This window comes from Petaurus breviceps, unplaced genomic scaffold (assembly GCF_028583685.1).
Source record: "Petaurus breviceps papuanus isolate PSGF00001 unplaced genomic scaffold, PetGlider_PUasm1.0 187, whole genome shotgun sequence".
NCBI lineage: Eukaryota > Metazoa > Chordata > Mammalia > Diprotodontia > Petauridae > Petaurus > Petaurus breviceps.
Genome location: NW_027185799.1, coordinates 26,017,907 through 26,038,188, shown reverse-complemented (window position 1 = coordinate 26,038,188; position 20,282 = coordinate 26,017,907). Strand labels below are relative to the sequence as shown.

The window sequence follows — 20,282 nt, the reverse complement described above, 5'->3', positions numbered from 1 at the left end:
CTATGAAAACTCCAACCCTATTTATTGCTCAGGGCAACAAGTTTGCATTCATGCTGGCATTCTGACCCCATTATATTTCAGTCATTGTCAGTAGCTCAACAAACATTTATTCAGAGCTTATTTTCTGGGTGGTATGGATACAAAGGCACTACCACTACATGAACTCCAGACCCCTCAGTAAAGTATGTTTTCTTATTATCCTCTATACACTGAAATTCAAGCTGCCTCTCTTTGCCTTTGCTTTTCTTTTCACCTAAAACGCCCTCCAGTTTCCTCTCTCATTCCAAATTTCTGAAGACACAAATCATATTTCTTGTGGAAACTTCCGACTAATCTCACACAGATCAATGACTTCTTATAGCACTGAAGAGTTCATGTCCTACATTTTAGTGCTCAATTATATACTATACCATATCTGAGGGTGTTATTTTTTACTCTTTGTCCAGTTTGCAAACCCACTGAGAACAACTATCATAAATAAGCACTTAGTTGAATGTTGACTATTTTGCCTTCTCAAAATCCTTCAGAATATTTGATGAGAATTGCCTGAGATTACTTGTCTGGTTGAAATTATTCTGTGCATTGTTTTGATATCAATAAAAATGCAACTTTTTTTTTTCTTGGCCAGCCTAGCGTGTTAATCGTAACCTACAAGGAACTGGCAAAATCATCTACTCAGTTTGGATCCTACAAGCAAGTTGAATGGAGGCCAGATAGTACCATGATAGCTGTATCAGTAAGTAGGGGATTTTTTAGCTTTGATAGTACCTTCTTAAAAATAATTGTTTTGTGGTGTAAAAAAAATTATCATTGATAAATGACCTTCCTATAGCATTGCACCTTGTTTTGAATCCATTTCTTCATGAAAAAAATTTCTCCCTTTTAAAAAATTTGCCTGGCTTCTGTAGCACTGTTTTCTAGGTTCTTTTCTTACCTGTCAAGCCCCTTATTTGTTTCCTTCACTAGTTTAAACTTTTCTTCCCACTCTGCACTTTTTTAATTGAAAATCCAATTTTTTATTGTATTGGGTATTACTTCTGTAGAGATGACTAAGGAATCTGCATTTCTAGCCCTGGCTACTCCTCTTGGCTTTTAGCCATATGTCATCAGGCTTTCAAACATCTGCCCTTGAATATCTTGTCATCACTCAGTGCATTAAATGTCTAAAACCAATGTCATCTTTATGTCCAAGTGAACTCCATTTCTAGACTAATCCATTTTTGTCGTTGGTACCATATCCTACTTGTCATGCTTAGAATCTTTGATGTAGAAAGGAACTCAGTTGTCATCTAATCCAAACTGTAGCTGAATATGTGTCCTTTCCATAGTATGTCTATCAAATGGTTGTTCGGCAGTCATTTGAAGATCTCTGGCATAGAGGAACTCACTGCCTCTTGAGACAACTTATTTCACTTTTGGATATCTAATTATTAGGAAGTTCTTCTCTATATCAAACTTAAATCTACCTCTCTGCAACATTAACCCATTGCTCCTAGTTCTTTCCTTTGGAACCAAATGGCACAAATTGAATTCTTCTACAGAATAGCCTTTCAGATACTTGAAGACACCTATCTTGTCTCCCCCTGAGTATTGTGTTTTCTAGACTATCATCTCCAATTTCTTCAAATAATCCTTAAGAGAATATAGTCAAGGCTTTCTACTGTCTTGGTCTCTGGATGTTCTCAAACTTATCAGTCATTCCTAAAATGGGCCCAGAATTGAACATAGTAATTCAGATGTTGTCTGACTAGTGCAGAATACAGTGAGACTATTACCTTCCTTGCTCTGGATACTATTTTAAAAATCTAGGTCATATTAACTTTTTTTGGCTATTTTATCATACCATTGATTGGTAGTGAGTTTGCATTTCTCTAAAGTCCCAGATCTTTTTTTCATATGAATTGCTTTTTAGCTATGCCACCCTGATCTTGTATTTGTGAAGTTAGGGTTTTGAACCCAAGTACAAGATTTTTTATTTTTCCCTATTAAATATGATATGATTAGATTGGGTCCAATTTTCTAGCTTGTGAGATATTTTTGCATCATTATTATGTCATCCATTATGTAGCTATACTCCTAGCACTTTGTCATCTGTACTCCCTCCCTCTCTTTTCTCAAGAGTTTAGAACTTGTGACTCACAGTCTTTCTGTCTACCACAGTCCTTGCATTTATGCTTAGGGACTTCATTGTACTTGTTGATATCCCCTTGAATATCCTGATCTCCCAAATCATAAGCCTAATTAATTCCTATGATCTAAAGCTTTACTTCATTGACATGAACATATAGGTTTATATCACTGTCATTTTTAACTGCCACCTGCATAAAATTTGTCTCTGAAATGCCTTTCTTATCACTATTTACTGTCCTTTCATTTTTGCCTTGCCTTTACTTGTCCTAAAATTTTTTTTCTTCACTCTGACCCCTAGTCTTTTATCTTCATCTGTTGTCTGCTGTAATGACTTCACAGTTCAACTATATACCTCTGCTCTGTTGTTCTAATCCATTCCTCAACCTTAGGTCATCCCCGCCATCCACCTTTTCTATGCCTACTCTGATAATGCTATTGGAGTAAGTGATGTAACTGTGCTCATTGGGTCCCATGAAATTTCTGTTATTTATTCTTGGCTGGACTTTCACTGCCATATTGCAAACCATTTATTCTTCCATGTTTAAGCAGTCACATTCCCCAGATTGACTTTTCCAAACCTTTAACTCAAGCTTTTATGCCTTCCTTATCCTGTCTCTCAGTGGATGACTTTTTATCCTAGTCTATTTTAGCAGTTCTTTAATTTCTTCTATTTCACATATTAGAACCCCTGTACATTTTCATCTTTTTTTTCTTTGTCTCTGAGGAACAGATGACCTTTTTAGTCAAGGACTAGATCTTTAGCATAGAGGAAGCTAGAATTTTTATAACTGAATAAATCCTGAATCTCTTTTATAAACCATTAGTAAAAATGACAGACACTAGGGGTTAAATATTTCCTGAGACAAATCTCATGGTTCTAATAGAGATCTAAAAATAACTGACAAACTCCAAAGGGGAAAAAATGTTTACCATTTACCATTATCATCTGATAATAAATATAGTGTAACTTAAGTTTTAAATAACCCCAAATAAATAAATAAGAGCTTTATAAATGTTATTTCATTTGAGCCTCACAATACCCCTGTGACATAAGTGCTATTGTTGTCCCCAATTTACAGATGACCAGCGTCACATAGCTTTGAGGCACGATTTAAACTCAGGTCTTCCTGACTCCAAGGCCAGTACGGTATCCACTATGCTGTTTCCTATCCATTTCTCCAACTTATCTTCCATTACTTTTCTATATGAATCCTTCAATCTAGCCAAACTCATCAATTCATTTTTCACTTAACTTGATGTTTGCATGCTCAGTTCTAAGACTTTCATCCTTCACTTAAAATTCCTCCAACTCTATATTCCTCTACTTGTTGAAATCTTCTTCCTTCTTGGCTCCTCTCAAGTCCCCCTTTCACTTTCCTAACCTCCTAACCCTTAATAATCACTTATTTATATAAATTTCAGTAACTTTTTTTGTGTCTACCGCTTATTTTGGTCAATCACCAAGCATTTATTAGTGATTACAATGTAACTAGGCACTGTACTAAATGCTGGGATTAAAAAGAAAGGCAAAAACAGTTCCTACCCTCAAGCATTTTCTAATGAGGTAAGGAACATTTTAGTGACTCAGTAAATGCAAGATATATACAGAGTAGAAGGAAGATAATATGAGAGGAGAAGGTACCGATGAGGAGATGAAGAAAGACCTGTAGCTGAATCTTGGAGGAAGAATCTTGGAACCAAGAGCTGGTGATGAGGGGGCAGAACATTTTAATGATTAGCATATGCTGTCTGGTACTATTATTTTGCATACCTATATTTATCTATATCTATATCTATATATATACATACACATACATATATGTATACATGTATATATATAATCTCACTAGATTATTAGCTTTTTGAGACCAGGGACTGTGTTTTATGCCTTTCATTATCCACTGGTCTTAGCATAATGTCTTCCTTACATGTAATAGTTTTTTTAATAAATATTTGCTGTTGATGAATTGACTTTTTATAACTGAATAAATCCTGAATCTCTTATAAACTATCAGTAAAAATGACAGACATTAGGGGTTAAATATTTTCTGAGACAGTTCCATGGTTCTAATAGAGATCTAAAAATAACTGACAAACTCTAAAGGGGGAAAAATGTTTAACCATTATCATCTAATAATAAATATAGTCTAACTTAAGTACTAAATAACCCCAAATAAATAATTAAACTTAATCAGAATTTGTTGGCTACTGCAAGATCTCCTACTCCCTTAAATAAATCAATGATTATTGATAAGAACTCTTAAGTTACCTTCACCCATTATGAAGTGTCTTAAATAAAAGTTACACAGAACTAAAAATAAATTAATCACAATATAATTTTTCTTTCCATTGCTTTTAATTTTAATGAGGGGATAAAGGTCATTTCTTCAGAGATTAATCTTGATCTTACCATGATATTTGTCATATTTCTTAACTGTCTCTAATTTGTGTTAGTATGTAACTGCATTTTCTCTTACAATTATAAATTCCTCAGATTCCTTTTTTTCCTAGACAAACTTTAATTTTTATGCAAATTTGATGAATCCCATCTTGGTGTTTACTTTTGCAACTCTATAATTGTAGCTATTAGAAATAAAGTGTTATCCTACAAGTAAAAAATAAATTCATATAAATTGCCTCCCTATTCTGACAGCACATAGTTCTGTTGTCTCAATATCTCAAATAGCAAAGAAATACCTTCGGGCAGGGAAATATTATGCAATGAAGATAGTCTTCTGTTATTTTTTATTTGTCTCAAGATTCAGCATAGCTTCTGGGGAGGAAGGAATGAAATTTGTTTTACAAAACTTTGCAGAATATTTTAGAATGGTTTTAATAAAATCAACAAAGCAGCCGTTTAAAAATTTTTAAATTTGTGCTTACTAAGTTAGGTACATTAAGCAAGTTGGGTCTAATTGAAATGAAGAAAAGTGGTTTATGTCTTAGTTTCATAATGGAAATACTAAAGATAAGGCATAAGGTAAAATAGTTTCCTGTTGACTGGGATTTATGTAGCTGAAAAATAAAAGGTTAAGTGAACCAATAGAATACATTTGATGTGAGATATTCTGTAAAATTAAGGAAAGATTGTTATTTTGTGGTTTGAGATTTTAGAAGCCCCAGAGAATTCTTAGACTTTGATTTCTCCTTATCTAATTAGTACCTCTGTCTTTTGTTGTTCAGTAATTTTAATTGTGTTTGACTCTATGCGACCCCATTTGGTGTTTTCTTGGCAAAGATTCTAAGGTGGTTTGCCATTTCCTTTGAGGAAACTGAGGCATACAGGGTTAAGTGACTTGTCCAGGGTCATGCAACTGGTAAATGTCTGAGGCCAGATTTGAACTCAGGAAGACTCATCTTCCTGACTCCAGACCCAGCATTCTATCCACTGTACCACCTAGTTTCTCCTCCTTCTGTCTTTAAATGTACCACTTATATTGTGCCTATTTTTCTTAGATGGGAGGGAGAAAGATGAGATGGACTATATAGATAGATGTGAGTAAGTATAGAATGCCATTTTTTAGTTTTTTGTTAAAAAAAATGTGGAACCTAATACTTGATAAAAACATTTTTGTTACATAAAATGTAAACTTGGGAAGATCATTAGAAAAGTTGGTAATTGAATTCAGATCTATTATGTAGGCACTGATATCCTATTTAAGTTCAATCCTGTTAAATGAAATTGTTTAATGACTTTTAGGACTGAGTATAGAAATTATACAAGTTTGACTGGGTAGAAGAGCCAGTCCAGGTGAGGAAGGACAATTATAAGTAAAGGTGGTGAGTTTAGGAAATAATGAGCTTGCAAATGTGTAACATTGGGTTTACAAAGGGGAATACTGTGAGGTGTTGATGGCAAAAATAAATAAATTTCAAAAATAAAACTTACTGACTGAATGTTATCTGCAGGATACCAGGCAGTGGACTGAGACACGCTGTATAAGACTTGACCCTTAACCCATTGAAGAAATTAAGTATGAAATGATAACTAGCAATAAAATTTTAAATTTAGTGCTTCCAAGAATCAAGCTTTATCTTACCTACATATTATCCATTTCCCATTTATAGAATACTTACTTCAGTTATCATGAAAGTATTTTAGCCATATTGTTCTTGCATGATTAAGATTGCTAGTTCAAATCACTTTGATTAGTTTACCTCTCTCTGGGTCTTAAAGCTGCATTACCACTCCCCAGACACTGTTTTATTGAACAATTCATAAATCACCCACAAAGTAATGTACCGTGTTTCCCCGATAATAAGACCTATCCCGAAAATAAGCCCTCCCCTTACTGTGTAAGATTCCTCTAAAATAAGCCCTATTGAGATTGCTACTGTAGTGCAGGTGATCCCCCCCACCCCGTGAAACGCACGCCGTGCTCCGAGCTGCATCCAATCAGAGCTGCAGCAGTGAGCGCGTCATCCTGTTCTTCCTCAGTGATTTGCTTATTGAATAAAGGTACATTTTTTTGTTCACATTTACCTGTTTATTAAAATTGCTGTCAATGTTCATTAAAATAAGCCCTCCCCTGAAAATAAGCCCTCTGGTGTTTTTCTGTCCAAAAAATTAATAAGACAGTGTCTTATTATCAGGGAAACACGGTAAATAGATTTTACAGTCTATGAGATGTGCACTTTAGAGAATCTGTTGACTAACAAAAATTAAATATCTTTGAAAGATGATTGCTTAATGCAAATTAATTTATATAGATTCATTGGTGTTATAGTGCTATTGATAGGATCATAGATTTGGAGCTGCAAGGGATCCTACAGGTCATTTAAGTCCAACCTTCTCATTTTTACAAATGGAGAAAATTGAAGTTCCTCAAAGTAGAGTGACTTATCCAATGTCCCTCAGGTAAAAAGTGGTAAATCTGGTATTCCAGTCCAGGTTATCATACTCCAAGTCCAGTACTCTAGTATTTTTTTTTTATGATCATGAATACATTTTGTTTTGATGTAGTCACTTCCCAATAGACAGCCTTTCAATTAAAAACACAAAGAAGTTTAGCAAAATTCTAATAGTTATTTTGACCCAACAGTATTTTAATTTTCTGTTTTTGTTGTTTACTATTAATAGAAAGCCACATATATATTTGCACTTTAGCAAAAAAAAAAATTGTCCATTGCATTTGACCTAAGCTTTGTTGTTTTTTATTTTGTAGTCAGTGGATCTACTGTTTGGTTTGGCTTTCTCTGTACCAGTTCCTATACATCATTTCATGTTTCTTTGAATTTGTTCCTTTTGATGGAACACTGTACCATTATACTGATGTGTGCTTCAGTTTGTTCAGCTGATTCCCACTTGCTACCACTATTTGTTTCTAACTTCTTGCTATAATAAATAATGCTGCTAGGAATAATTTAAAACTCCTTACCTGGCCCCTGCCTTCCTTTCCAGCCTTTTACACCTTATTCCCCTCCATATACTCCGGCCTACTTGTGCTTCGTCAGATATGACACTCAGTTTTCCATCTCAGTTGCTCTTGCACTAGGTGTTCTCCCTGTCTAGAATGCTCTTCCCCCTCACATCTGCCTATTGGTATCTTTGGCTTCCTATAATGATGGTAATGACAGCTAGAACTCATGTAGCACTTTAAAGTTGGCAAAGTGTGTTGCAAATATTATCTCATTTTATCCTCACAGAAACCCTGGAAGGTAGGTGCTATTATTACCCCTATGTAATAGTAATACAATTTGAAGATCCCTTTGTGTAGGAAAGCTGATGGGTACTTAGCACCTAGTTTCAAACTAAGCCTCTGTTAAAGAAACAGAAGGTGTGAACCCCTGTTGCTGATGTAACAGGAAGGGGCTGACCAGGGAGGAGCAATACCATATATAAAGAAGAGCACAAGCTGGGAAAGTCAGAACTTCTTGGGATGAGCACCTGAAGGCTAGGCTGCTACTGCTGCTGCACTGGAAGTTCTGTGGAAGAAAGTGATTTTGATTTGAGAAGGAAACTGCTAAAGACTTCTGAGGGCCAGCTGAAGCTGCTGAAGACTTCCAGAGGCCAGCTGGAGCTGCCAGAGACTGAGGAAGCATGCCTGTGGTGTTAGCATTCTGTACAAATGTTGTTGTGCCTTTGTTAATATGTATGAATGTTCTTGTGGCTTTGTTAAGCCTTGTCTTCCTAAGAATAGAGACTGTGAAGGATTTGAGGTAGACTGGACACTATGAGCTCCAGTGTGGAGTAGGAACTGTGTGGAGAGCTGGACAAGGAGCTGGGAGCTGTCTGCCTTTGAACTCAGGTGGCAGTTGGTTAGTGTCAGGTGAAAGCTGGGACCATGGAAGAGGAGCCATGGAAGCTGAAAGCCTGCCCTGAATCAAGATGAAAAGATGTCTCCGTGAATACTGAGTAGTGATGAAATTGTGATTTACTTGTGACTGAGGGGTGTGTATTTCCCACTGAGGTCTGTGTATTTCCCACTACCCCTTAAGAGGGTACTGAGTAGTGACTGATGACTGAATAGTGACTGATTTGTAACTTAGTGTTCCCCTGGGTAGAGGACTTTGACCATTTGTACTTTATGATTGAATGATTGAGTTACTAAGTGATTGATTGACTAAATAATTGTACTTTGTTGAAAACTATGTGACCACTTAGGTGAAAACTATGTGGCCATTTTAGTGATAAGTTGTTGAGTTATTATGTCATTATTGAATGCTATATGTTTTGATTTTCTGTGATAAGTTGTAACATTGTGAATTCTGTACCTTGATTATTTTCTGTGAATGTTGTGCTCTGATTTGTTACTGAATAGAGTGTTCACTATACTATGTAATCAGAGTCTTGAAAGCTGTTCACAGCAGCCATCCTCTGGAAAGCTGTTCATGCTTGGCTTTGTACCCTATTTTACAGATGAGGAAACAGAGGAAACAGGTTAAGTGACTTACCCAGGATCACACAGTTGAGTGTCTGAGGTAACATTTTAATTCAGGTCTTCCTGACTCAAGGTCGTATGGTTTATTTACTCAAGTAGCTCAAGTCCTCTGTGTCAGCCCACCTTCTGAGGCCTTACCCATTCCCTCCCATCTGGTAGTGACTTTTCTCTAATTACATTCTATCTACTCTGGATATATCTTTTATATAGCCTAGTCATTTACATGTTATTTCCCTCATTAAAATAATATACTTCTTTTTTTGCATTTCTTTTTATCCCTAGCATTAGTATCAAATACATAATAAGCATTTAAAAAATGCTTGCTATCTGACTGGCATGTATTAGCCCAATTGTGATACTAAAGAATATGAACAGTTCAGTATTTTTTTTTAGACAATTCCATATTTTTTTCCAGAATAATTAGACCAGTTCATTGCTCTGCCAGCATGTTTTCTCTTAGCTGCAAAAACGCTGACTTTTTTCATTTTCAGTTTGATAAGTGAGATATCACTATTATTTTAATTTGCATTCATTTTTTAGTGATTTTATATTTTTTATATTGTTGATGGCATTTGTCTTAAGGGTCTTAATTGTCTTAGGTTAATGTGTGCTAAAGAGCTTGATAAAGTCTTTTTTTTTTTTGAGGCGGGAAGGCTAGGCAATTGGGGTTGAGTGACTTGCCCATGGTCACACAGCTAGTAAATGTGTCAAGTACCTGAGGCCAGATTTGAATTCAGGTCCTCCTGACTCCGGGGTCAGTGCTCTATTCACTGTGCCACCTAGTTGCCCCTTGATTTTATTTTTGCAGTAAAATTTTCTTGATTTTTGAATATGCTAGATTTACTGTTTCCAACAAATTAAACTAGGTATTACTCTGAAAAAGTCATTTCTTTAATGACCTTTGTTATTTTTAAATGGCATAAGCATAGGCTTTAAATATTAAGTTAATTTGTCAGGCATCTTTTTTCTTCCTCTCACTCCTCTACCCTTCCCCCACCACCCCCCAAAAAAAGGAGAAAGGAAAGAAAAAGTCTTTGTTAAAAAAAGCATAGTGAAGCAAAATAAACTCCTGCATTGGCCATGACCAAAATTGTGTATGTCTCATTCTGCTTATGAGTCCATCCTCTCTATCAGGAGGGGAGTACATTCTTCAGCCTTAGCCTTCAGAGTCATGGTTGGTCATTGTGTTGATCAGCATTCTTAAGTCTTTCAGAATGGTTCATTTATGCCAGTACATGTAGCCTTTTCATGTGACCCTTTGCTTGAAGATGTAGACCTCACTTTGAAATGTCTTATTTTTAAGTTTGAAACTAATCTCTATAATTTTGTGATAGCAGATAGCAAAATACAAGTGGAAGACACTAAGTTCCTCTGTTGATGTGTCCTCCCCTTCCCAAAATGAAGAGTTGTCTTATATTGTTTCCTCCTAGCTCACTGCTCTTTTTCATTTTTATCTCCCTTCTCCCTCATCTCCCAATTCCTTCATGTTTCATAGTTTTTTTTCATTATGCATCTTTGCTTTTACAGCTATTGTCACCCAATAATAATGTTCTTTTATTTCACTTCACTTCAGCTAGCACTAAAGAATGACTGGTATGGTGCTCAAAATGAAAAAACAAAACAAAACAAAACCTTCAGTCTTTTAAATCGAGAAGCTTACCACTTAGCATAGGAATGAGATGTACAGAATTAACAAGTTCAAAATGGTTGAATGCATAGAAGAGACAAATGGTAGCCTTAGGTATTTAAGAAGCAGTAGTTTATTTCTACTTGGGGGAGTTAGGGCAAGGATCAAAGAGGAGGTGGCTTTTGAGCTGAGCAGTGCAGGAAAACAAAGATTTTACTGGGAAGAAAGGCTGATCAGAAGAGACTGGCATACAGAAAACCACAAAGGTGAGAAAGTTCAGGGTTACAAGGGAAAGATGAGCTCTCAGGTCACATCACCTGGGTTCAGATCCCACCTCCCTGTTGTTACCTCTCTGACCATTGACAGTTCACTTTATCCTTCCTGGGCTGCAGGGTCCTGATCTGTAAATGAGGTTTTTGACCTGATAGCCTCAGGTCTAGATTAGAATCCTAAACTCTAGATTTATGATCTATTGTCTTAAGATATAGGAAGTAGATAGAGTAGATAGCTCACTTTTGCTATAGTGGGATGAAGAGGACTGCTGAGAAATGAGACTGGAGAGTGGGGTTGGACCCAGATTGTGGAGGGCCTTGAATGCCAGTCTAAAAAGCTCTTTCTTTATTTGAGAGCCAATAGGATGTCATTGAAAGTTTTGAAACTTGAGTAGTATGATGTCATTACACCTGGAAATTATTAGGAAGAAGATTTTGGCAGCTCTGTAAAGGATGGACTACAGAAAAGACTGTAGAGGCAAGAAAAGTTAGATGACCATTAGAATAGTCCAGACCACAGGTGTTGAGAATGTGGTAAATTTGAGGGTTCACTTAGGGGGAGAGCAGTGACTAAGTATGCTGTTTGCATAAAATATTCTTTTTTTTTTTTTTCCCTGGCCCTGGTTCTTTTGGGTGCCTGCTGGACAGGGACGGTTACTAACCTACCAAAAAAGCTAGTTTGTTTTAAAATTTTATCTGAGCTTCCAGTTCTGGCAGTATCCATATGTTTGTGGTTGCTGAAAGACTAACCTTTTTTTAATTGCTGTATTATTCTTTTGAGAATTAACTCAGATATTTCCTTAGTTTATATATTGTACCTAAAAATACTTATTAACAGCTTTGAAAAGAAAGATCACTTGGTCTTTAGTCAGTTAGTTTGCTGTAGTTGAGTAAGTTTAACATAATGTAGTGTTTCTGTCTAGGAATATAATTATATTTGAGATGTGACATAATAGTAACTATAGTGCAGGAAGAAGACAATTAATTTGTGGACCCGTGAAAATATTTTATGAACAATAGAGGCTTCCACATACAAGCATTTTTTCCCAAGATATATATTTTAGTAATACCACAAGATTTATGTTATTTGTCATTTGCAGGTGATTTGGATTAACGACATAGCCAGTGTCTGTTTTACCAAAAATAAATCTTGCTTTCAAAAATAAGTTTAAAAGTTATAAAGATCTTTTTTTATGTTATGTACTGGTTAGCATTTTTTAACATTCAGTGTTACCTCTCTTTTGTTGGTCATATATCTGAAATAATTAAACTGAGTTACTACAATGATTGAGTCCCATTATGTAGACTTATGGATGAAATTTAAAAATTGAAACATCTGTACATTTCCAAATATAGAGATGCTCAAATGTCATGTTGGCATATTTCAGTTATCAAGTACTAATATATAGTTGACTGCATCAGTTTTTATCTTGATATTTAGCATTTTCTAGCGTCTTCAAGTACACAAAGAGCTTAAATATTTATCACATTGTTGAATGGAGTATTTAAAAATGCTTTAACAAAACTTATAATGTAAGATTTTAAATGTTATGAAGTCTATTTTAGCCAGTTACCCATTTAATGTATTTCTGTTTTCTGTCTAAACTGGATAGGTGATGTGTTAGACTTGGAGTCAGAAAGACCTAAATTAATATCCTACCTCAGACACTTAGTAGTTATATAAGCTTGGACAAGTTATTTAACCTCTCTCAGCCTCAGTTCCCTCATCTATAAAATGGAGGTAATAATAGAACCTTCCTCACAGGAATATTTTGCGGATCACATGAGTATATATATATATATATATATATATATATATATATATATATATATATATAAAATTTTATGAGTTTTATATATATATATATATATAAGTCCTAAATTAATGCTAGCTATTATCATCATTATTATTAAACTGTTCCTCTTTCTCGACCTTCATTTTTGTTAGTTTTCGAATTTTCATATCTGGTACTATACCTAGACTTTCAGTATTCCTATTGCACTCCTATTCCTTGCCCTCCATTTCTGGCAGCTTATCATTGTCCAGTCACCATCTTGGTGCTACTTTCATCCTCCATTTACATTTTCTGTTCTATGTCCTTTCTGATAGTCTATCTAACTTTAAGCAACATTGGTCTTTTAAGTACTCTTAGAACTATAAACAGTCCCTTTGTGTGAGGCACACACAATCACAGAATCTCAGAGTTCACAGGACACCAATCACCATCTAGTCCAACCCTACCTCTATAGAAATCCTCTTTCCAGAATCTTGACAAGTGCTCATTCAGTCTTTGCTTAAAGACTTCCAGTGATAGAAAACTCACTGTTTCCTGAAGTAGTTGATTAGCCATATCGCTTTGGGACAACTTTAATTGTAAGAATGTGTTTTCTTATAATAAGCTAAAAATCTTCCTCTGTGCTTTCCATTCCTAATTCCTGGTTTTGCCCAAACCAGGCAGCATAATCTAATCCCTTAAAGACTGTTTATCTCCCCCGCCCAATTTGTTAGGTCTTCTCTTCTCTGGCCTAATTATCCCTACTTCCAGTCCAAAGTTACTTGCTATCCTTTCAATATATGCAAGTTTTGTCATACTACTACTAACATTTATATAGTACTTTTAAGGTTTACAATGTGCTTTATAAATATCCCACTTTATCCACACAACAACCTGGAAAGTAGGTGATATTATTATCCCCAATTTTTAGATGAGAGAACTAAAATAGACAGGAATTAAATGACTTGTCCAGGGTCACACAGCTAGTAAGTGTCTGGGACTAGATTTGAACTCAGGTTGTCTTGATTCCAAGTATAGCATTCTATCCACTGTACCACCCAGCTTCTTTCTTGAATAATTCTCCTGACCATTCTTTTTTTTTTTTTTACTTGGGGGGAAAGAAGGGCAATTGGGGTTAAGTGACTCACCCGAGGTCACACCACTAGTAAGTATTAAGTGTTTGGGGCCAGATTTGAACTCAGGTCCTCCTGACTACAGGGCTGGTGCTCTATTCACTGTGCCACCTAGCCGCCCTTGACCATTAATTCTTAAAAAACTATGAAACCATCAGGATAATTCCCCCAATGCCTTAGAGCTTCTAATAACTTTCATTTGAATTTTACTATAAATTTTTCTACAGTCTTTTACACGCACATTCTTACTTCCTTCCCATAGTAACCCAATGAGTTGTATATGTTGTGAATTATTTTTATCTATGATGGACCTGAGGCACAATGACAATCAGTCACTTCCTGAGGTTCCACAAACTGAATTGAAGCAAGCTGATGATTGAGCTAGAACTAGAGCTCAGATTTTCTGATATCCCAGACCAATACCCCTCTACTTTACCATACCACAATATACTACCATTTGCAATAAGTTTTCAACAAAAAAGCTTATCTAACAAGCTGTATAAAACTCAATGACTCTTAGGCTCTTCTAATCAACCAGTTACTCCAAGCAGATATGATAGCCAGTCTTGACATTACCATCTAAACAGTCACCTATGTTATAACTTTCTTTACTTACTGCACAAGGCCATTAGTTATTTATTTAATCTAGCCACTTTTGGTTATGACAAAGATAAATTGAGCCCAGAATATAGATTATATTTTAATTTTCTTCAAAATAAGTAATTTGGAATGGAAATTGGAATTTTGAGTTATATTTTGCTTTGGTCTTTTGATAATATATTGTTCTTACTCTGTTTGTAAAGTAAAACATGTTTTTAGTTTTTCATAAATGATGAAGACATCTTTGGAACAAACTATAGCATTTTAGAAGAGAATCAGGATCACTAAAATGGGTGTCTAAATGTTTTGATGGTAGTAATAAGAAATTTAAGAAATATAGTACCTGAATTCAGAAAAAGTAATTCTCATAGTCTAGAAAAGAGATATGTCTTTGACTAGAGACATTGATAGTAAAACGGAAACAATGAATAGGTATGGGACATAAATGGAAAGAATCAAAAAAGATAGTATAAAAATGAGTTGAACCACTGTGATAGTAATGGCAATTAAAGATTCCCCTGTATTGGCTTGGTTTTCAAATTGATTGTGTTAAAACCCAGAGCTTGTTAGTCCCACCTGTGGGATGGACTTGTTGATGTGAAAAGAAAGTCCTGAACTGAGAGGAGCTGGTGATGTAGATTTGGAGAGACAAGAGAGAGGCAGAAGAACTTTTTGGAAGCAGCACCTCATGGAGGCAGAGAGAGAGACTGAGAAGGATTGCTGGGGGACACTTTGAATCGCCCTGGACTTTTGAGACCTGCCCCCTAAGCTGCCAAGGACTGAGGAGACATGGCTGTTTTGCTGGTACTTTGTCTGTTTTGATGTTGTTTTGCCAGATTTGTCCACTGGTCAAAGACAGTCCTGTTGTTGAAGAAGTCCTGGAACCTGGCTTTTGGTTAAGAAGCCCTGAGACTGTCCTGCAGACAGAGAGTGAATACTGTCCACTGGTGAAGGACAGTGCTGTTGTTGCAGGGGTCTGGAGACTGTCCTGCAGACAGAATGAATACTGTCCACTGGTGAAGGACAGTGCTGTTGTTGCAGGGGTCTAGGAACCTTTCTGTTGGTTCAGAAGCCCTGAAGAAGGATTTTCTTGTTGTATGTTTACAGAAATCCTGGGAGAGGGTTTTGCTAATGTTTTCAGGGGTTCTAGGACTGTTCTACAACAGGACTGTCACTGGTGAGGAATGGACATAGAGTGAAAGTAGACACCAAAGATGGATCTGCAGCCCTGAAAAGAGCTCAGCAGGCCCTCACACCAGAAGTGCTAGTCCTCCCCGAACACCATGTAAACCCCAAACCAGATAGCCTACGGTCCAGGGAAGTACCTGGAGTCAGTAGCAAGAGGAAATGGGGTGAGTGGATTTCATTTTAGTCATGTTCCCTGCCTCCCAGTTAGGCAGTTAACCACAGTAGTTTAGGGAGGAGAGCTACTAAAAGAAGAAAAAGTGCTGTGGAGATTTTCTATAAGGGTATTTCGGAGATTAATTCTCAAGGGATGTGAAGGGAGACAAGATAAGTAATTCAATTCAGCAAGTATTTTGTAAGTACCTACAACAATGGTAAAAGCAATTGAATGAGATCAGTTCTATCCAGAGAAGGTGATAAAATTGTGTGGATCTTTAGAGATAAATTCTCCAGATTTTCTGAAGGAGGAAGAGAAACCAAAGGCATGAAAAAAAAGAAGAAAAAAACTCAGACCTTATTAATATCAGTACATCTACCACCAACCAACATGCTTAATTTCCTATCTCTATAGCATTTTTATGAGAATCATCTACATCAGCACTTCTCAAAGTATGGTCCTTGGACTCCTGGGGGTTCCTGAAACTCTTTTAGAAGGTCCTCAAGACTCTTTCAAGGAGTCCTCAAGGTCAAAACTTTTCATAATAATACTAAAACTTTTTTGTCTTTTAAAATATTCCTCCCTTTTCCAAGTACATTTATTTGTGAGACCAGATTTTCTTCATATATATTAACCAGAACAACATGTTGGAACAAATTACATTCAGAAGCAAATATGAGAATCCAGCTATCTTTTATTAATAAACTAGATATTAAAAGGGATTTGCGAAATTGTGTAAAACAATGCCATTCTTTTGACTTATTTTTTGTTTTGGAAAAATAACATTATTTCTTTTAGCTGTATTTTGTGAAAATTATTTTTCATTAAAATATTATTTATGTTAATATATAATGGGTTTATTTTTAAATGGACTATTTTAAAAATTTTATTTTTGTTTATAATACAGTAAATACCAGTAGATATAAACAAAAGCTCTTTGGGGTCCTCAGTGATTTTTTAATGTAAAAAGATTCTGAGATCAAAAAGTTTGAGAACTGCAATTCTGCATATACATAAAGAATATTATTGATGGTATTCAAAGGAAACAGACAAGTGATATTCCATAGCAGACAAAATTCTTAGCATTACACAGTTGGTTGAAAGATCTCCAGAATAGAAGAAAGATTTCTCTCTCTTTATTATTTGTCAGTTATATAAAAGTACTCTCTAAAAAGGATGGTAGGATCTAAAAAAATTTTGATAGATTAGAATATTGGGCTGACCCTAATAGATAAATAAGAACAAATTATGAGTTTAGAAAATGATTTTAGGGGCGGCCAGGTGGCTCCAGTGTCGGGATGACCTGGGGATCAAATCCGGGCTCAGATACTTAGCACCACACCCAGAAATAACTGGCTGTGTAACCTTGAGCAAGTTACTTAACCCTGATTGCTTTAAAAAAATTGATTTTCACAAGTACAGAATAGAGGAGTCATAGATAGGAGTTTGAAAAAGATCTGAGAGTTTGAATAGACTATAAAGTTTAATTTGAATCAACAATGAGAACAATCAAAAATGATAATGCAATCTTGGACTGAATTAAAAGTCATGAATTCTAGAAATAAGGTAGGTCCATTTGGAGTATTACATTTAGTTTTGGACAGCACAATTTATAAAGGACATTGATTAGCTGGATCTAGAAATGGGTAGAGGAAGATCAGCTCAAGGAACCAAGAATATTTAGCCTGGAGAAGATTCAGGTCTATGAATATGATGTCCCAAGTATTTCAGGGGCTATCACATGAAATAAGGATTAATTTTGTTTTTTGGATTGGGGTTTGTTTTTGAGGGTTTTTTTTTGGTCCCAGAAAGCAGAACCAGGGGCAATAGGTACAAGTTTCATAGAGACAAATTTGGGTTTAATATCAGGAAAAATGTCCTAATAGTACTATCCATAGGTAGTGTAGGTTGTCTTGGGAGATGGTGGGTCTGTAGGTCTTCAAGCAGGCCTGGATGGCCAATTATTGTAGTGTGGATTCCTTTTATGTAATAGTTTGGAAGGATGGTCCCTGAGGTCCCTTTTGACACAAAAATTGTGATTCTGTGGCTCTGTGTCTTTTTCCTCTACAACAGATGTTGGCATATGAGCAGCAATTATTTTCATGATGGTCTTTTCGTAAATGTTTATCACGAGTGTTGGAATTTAAGATGAGAAAATATTCCACAACCTGTTTTTTATTGACTTTGGATGCATAAAAACCAACTCCATCAATTCCTTTATTTGCTTTTTCAATTTGTCTCCCAAAGAACCATCTTTCCATTTAGCTGTAGCTTCATTTTGGAAGTTATGATGTCAGGTTTAATGTGATTTAAGTCCTTCAGTACTCTGTTAACTTGTTCACTGGAGAAGGATCTTATATTTGGAATACCAGCAACTATGTTAATATTTATAGGCAGTCTGTAAATTTTGTGCTTCCTTGTACCTCTACTCTCTTTTTTGCCACTGTTCCATAGCTACTTTTGAATCAGAATGGTGCTTCACTGGTCTGAAGACCATTTTTTTTCATTGTTTTGTGAGTTGCCAAGAATTCATCACCAGATAGATGACTGACTAAGCAGCCTAGTGATAACATGTTCTGAGCTAAGCTGGTGTTCAGATAGCAGACAGTCCATGACTTGGCCGGTATTCAGATACTTTCCAGCCTAGTAGAATATTCCATACAGCTTGCTCTCTGCTGGCATAGTCTTTGAAAATCCAGGGTCCCCTCATTACCAACATGAGGCATTAGCATGTACAGTTCTCAAGTTTTCCTACCTATAAAGCATATTCTTAATCACAAACATCAATTTATATCTCTTTATTTAGAATGAGAACTGGGAGTATACCATTAAGCCTTGCCTTAGTTTTCAGTTGAATAAATCAGCATGCTAATTTTCTGTTTTAATTTTTATTTACTTTAAAATTTATTGATACAAGACACTAGTGCAGGGGTCGAGAACCTACAACCTCAAGGACACATGTGGCTCCCTAGGTCCTCAAGTGCAACCTTTCAATTGAATCTAAACTTTATAGAACAAATCCTTTTATTAAGGGGCTTTGTTCTGCGTGTCTGGAGTCAGTCAAAGCGTTGTATTTGAGGACCTAGAGGGTCACATGTGACTTTGAGGCCACAGGTTCCCCACCCCATGCTAGTGCCTTCCTTCCGTTGATAATTTCCACTTTGTCCTGTATATAACTTATTTGTACATATGTTTATGAATTATCTCTGCCACTAGATTGCTATCTTTCCAGAGCTTAGCATGATACCTGGTACATAAATGTTTATTAACTAATATACCCTGATAAACACTCATACAATATATATTTTCTGAAAGTACCATTAGTTTATTAATGTTAAAAGAAAGGAGGGATGTCTTTTATTTTAAATTTTTTATTGATATATTTCATTTTTATATCATTTTCATCTCTAAATGTCCCTTCCATCCTTTTGCAGAAAGCTTTTTTTTTTTTTAATTTTGTAACAGTGAAAAAGGAGGGAGATGGCAATTCAACCCAAGGGACATGACCTTTAACTTTGATTGTATGGTTTTGGCTTTTTTTTCTGAATAAATTTTGGTTGATAGCTTTTGTTTCTATATCACTTAGGTTTTCTAGTATATCCTTTCCAGAGAACCATGTCCCATGACAAAGAATAAAAAAAAGAAAAAACTAGTTAAGTAAAATCAACTAAATATGTAGAAAAATCTGGTGTTACATGAAATATTCCATGCCTGTCACCTCTGCAAAGAAGGTGAGAAGGTATCTCCTCATTGTTGACTGACATATTTGAAAAGAATTTTGTTGGAGTGGTTTGCCATTTCCTTCTCCAGCTCATTTTGCAGAAAGGAAACTTGAGACAAACAGGGAGAAGTGACTTGTGTAGCATCACATATTGTCAGAGGTCATGTGTGAACTCAGGAAGATGAGTCCTCCTACTCCAAACCTGGCACCCTATCCACTCTGCCACCTTGCTGCCCCTATTTATGGATAAGCCTTATATGTAATTAATATGAAATTGAAGCATCTGATCCTGGATATCACATAGGCATCAGAGGCATTTGGACTTCCACGTGTCCAAAACAGAACTCATCATCTTTACCCCAAAATCTAGCCCTTATAAATTTACCTGTTTCTGTCGAGAACATCACCATCCTCACAATTACCTAGGTTTGCAACTTATCTTGCAAGTACCTTATCTTGTCATTTCTATCTCCTCAACATTTTTTGATTACTGTTTCCTTCTCTCCACTCACTGCCCATTATCCTAGTTCAGACCCTTATTACTTCTTCCCTAGCTGTGGCAATGGTCTCCTAATTGGTATCCCTAATCATCTCTTTCCATATTCCAATTCATTCTCATACAGGTGCCAGAATTATTTTCTCAAAGCACCGGTCTGGCCATGTGTAAGGGTTATGGGATTTAAAGATCTCCCATGCCCCATGGACGTGCTGACATAGCAGAGCAAGAAAAAAAAAAAAGCCGAGCTAACGGTCCTGTGGTTGGCAGTTGGCGGCAGTTGCCTTTTTTTTTTTTTTTTTTTT

At 35.8% G+C, this 20,282-nt stretch overlaps 1 protein-coding gene across 2 annotated transcripts in view; it reads left to right on the top strand.

Annotated features, from left to right (window-relative positions):
* Positions 1–235: 235 nt before the first annotated feature.
* The window catches only part of RIC1 (RIC1 homolog, RAB6A GEF complex partner 1), a 154,596-nt gene continuing 134,549 nt past the window's right edge, over positions 236–20,282 (top strand). The window contains exon 1 of one of the 2 annotated variants that reach the window (XM_069090783.1): positions 236–736. In XM_069090783.1, the coding sequence (XP_068946884.1) occupies positions 722–736 (15 nt within the window). In that variant the 5' untranslated portion in view covers positions 236–721. The remainder of the gene's footprint in view (positions 737–20,282) is intronic. The other variant, XM_069090782.1, reaches the window with a different exon arrangement.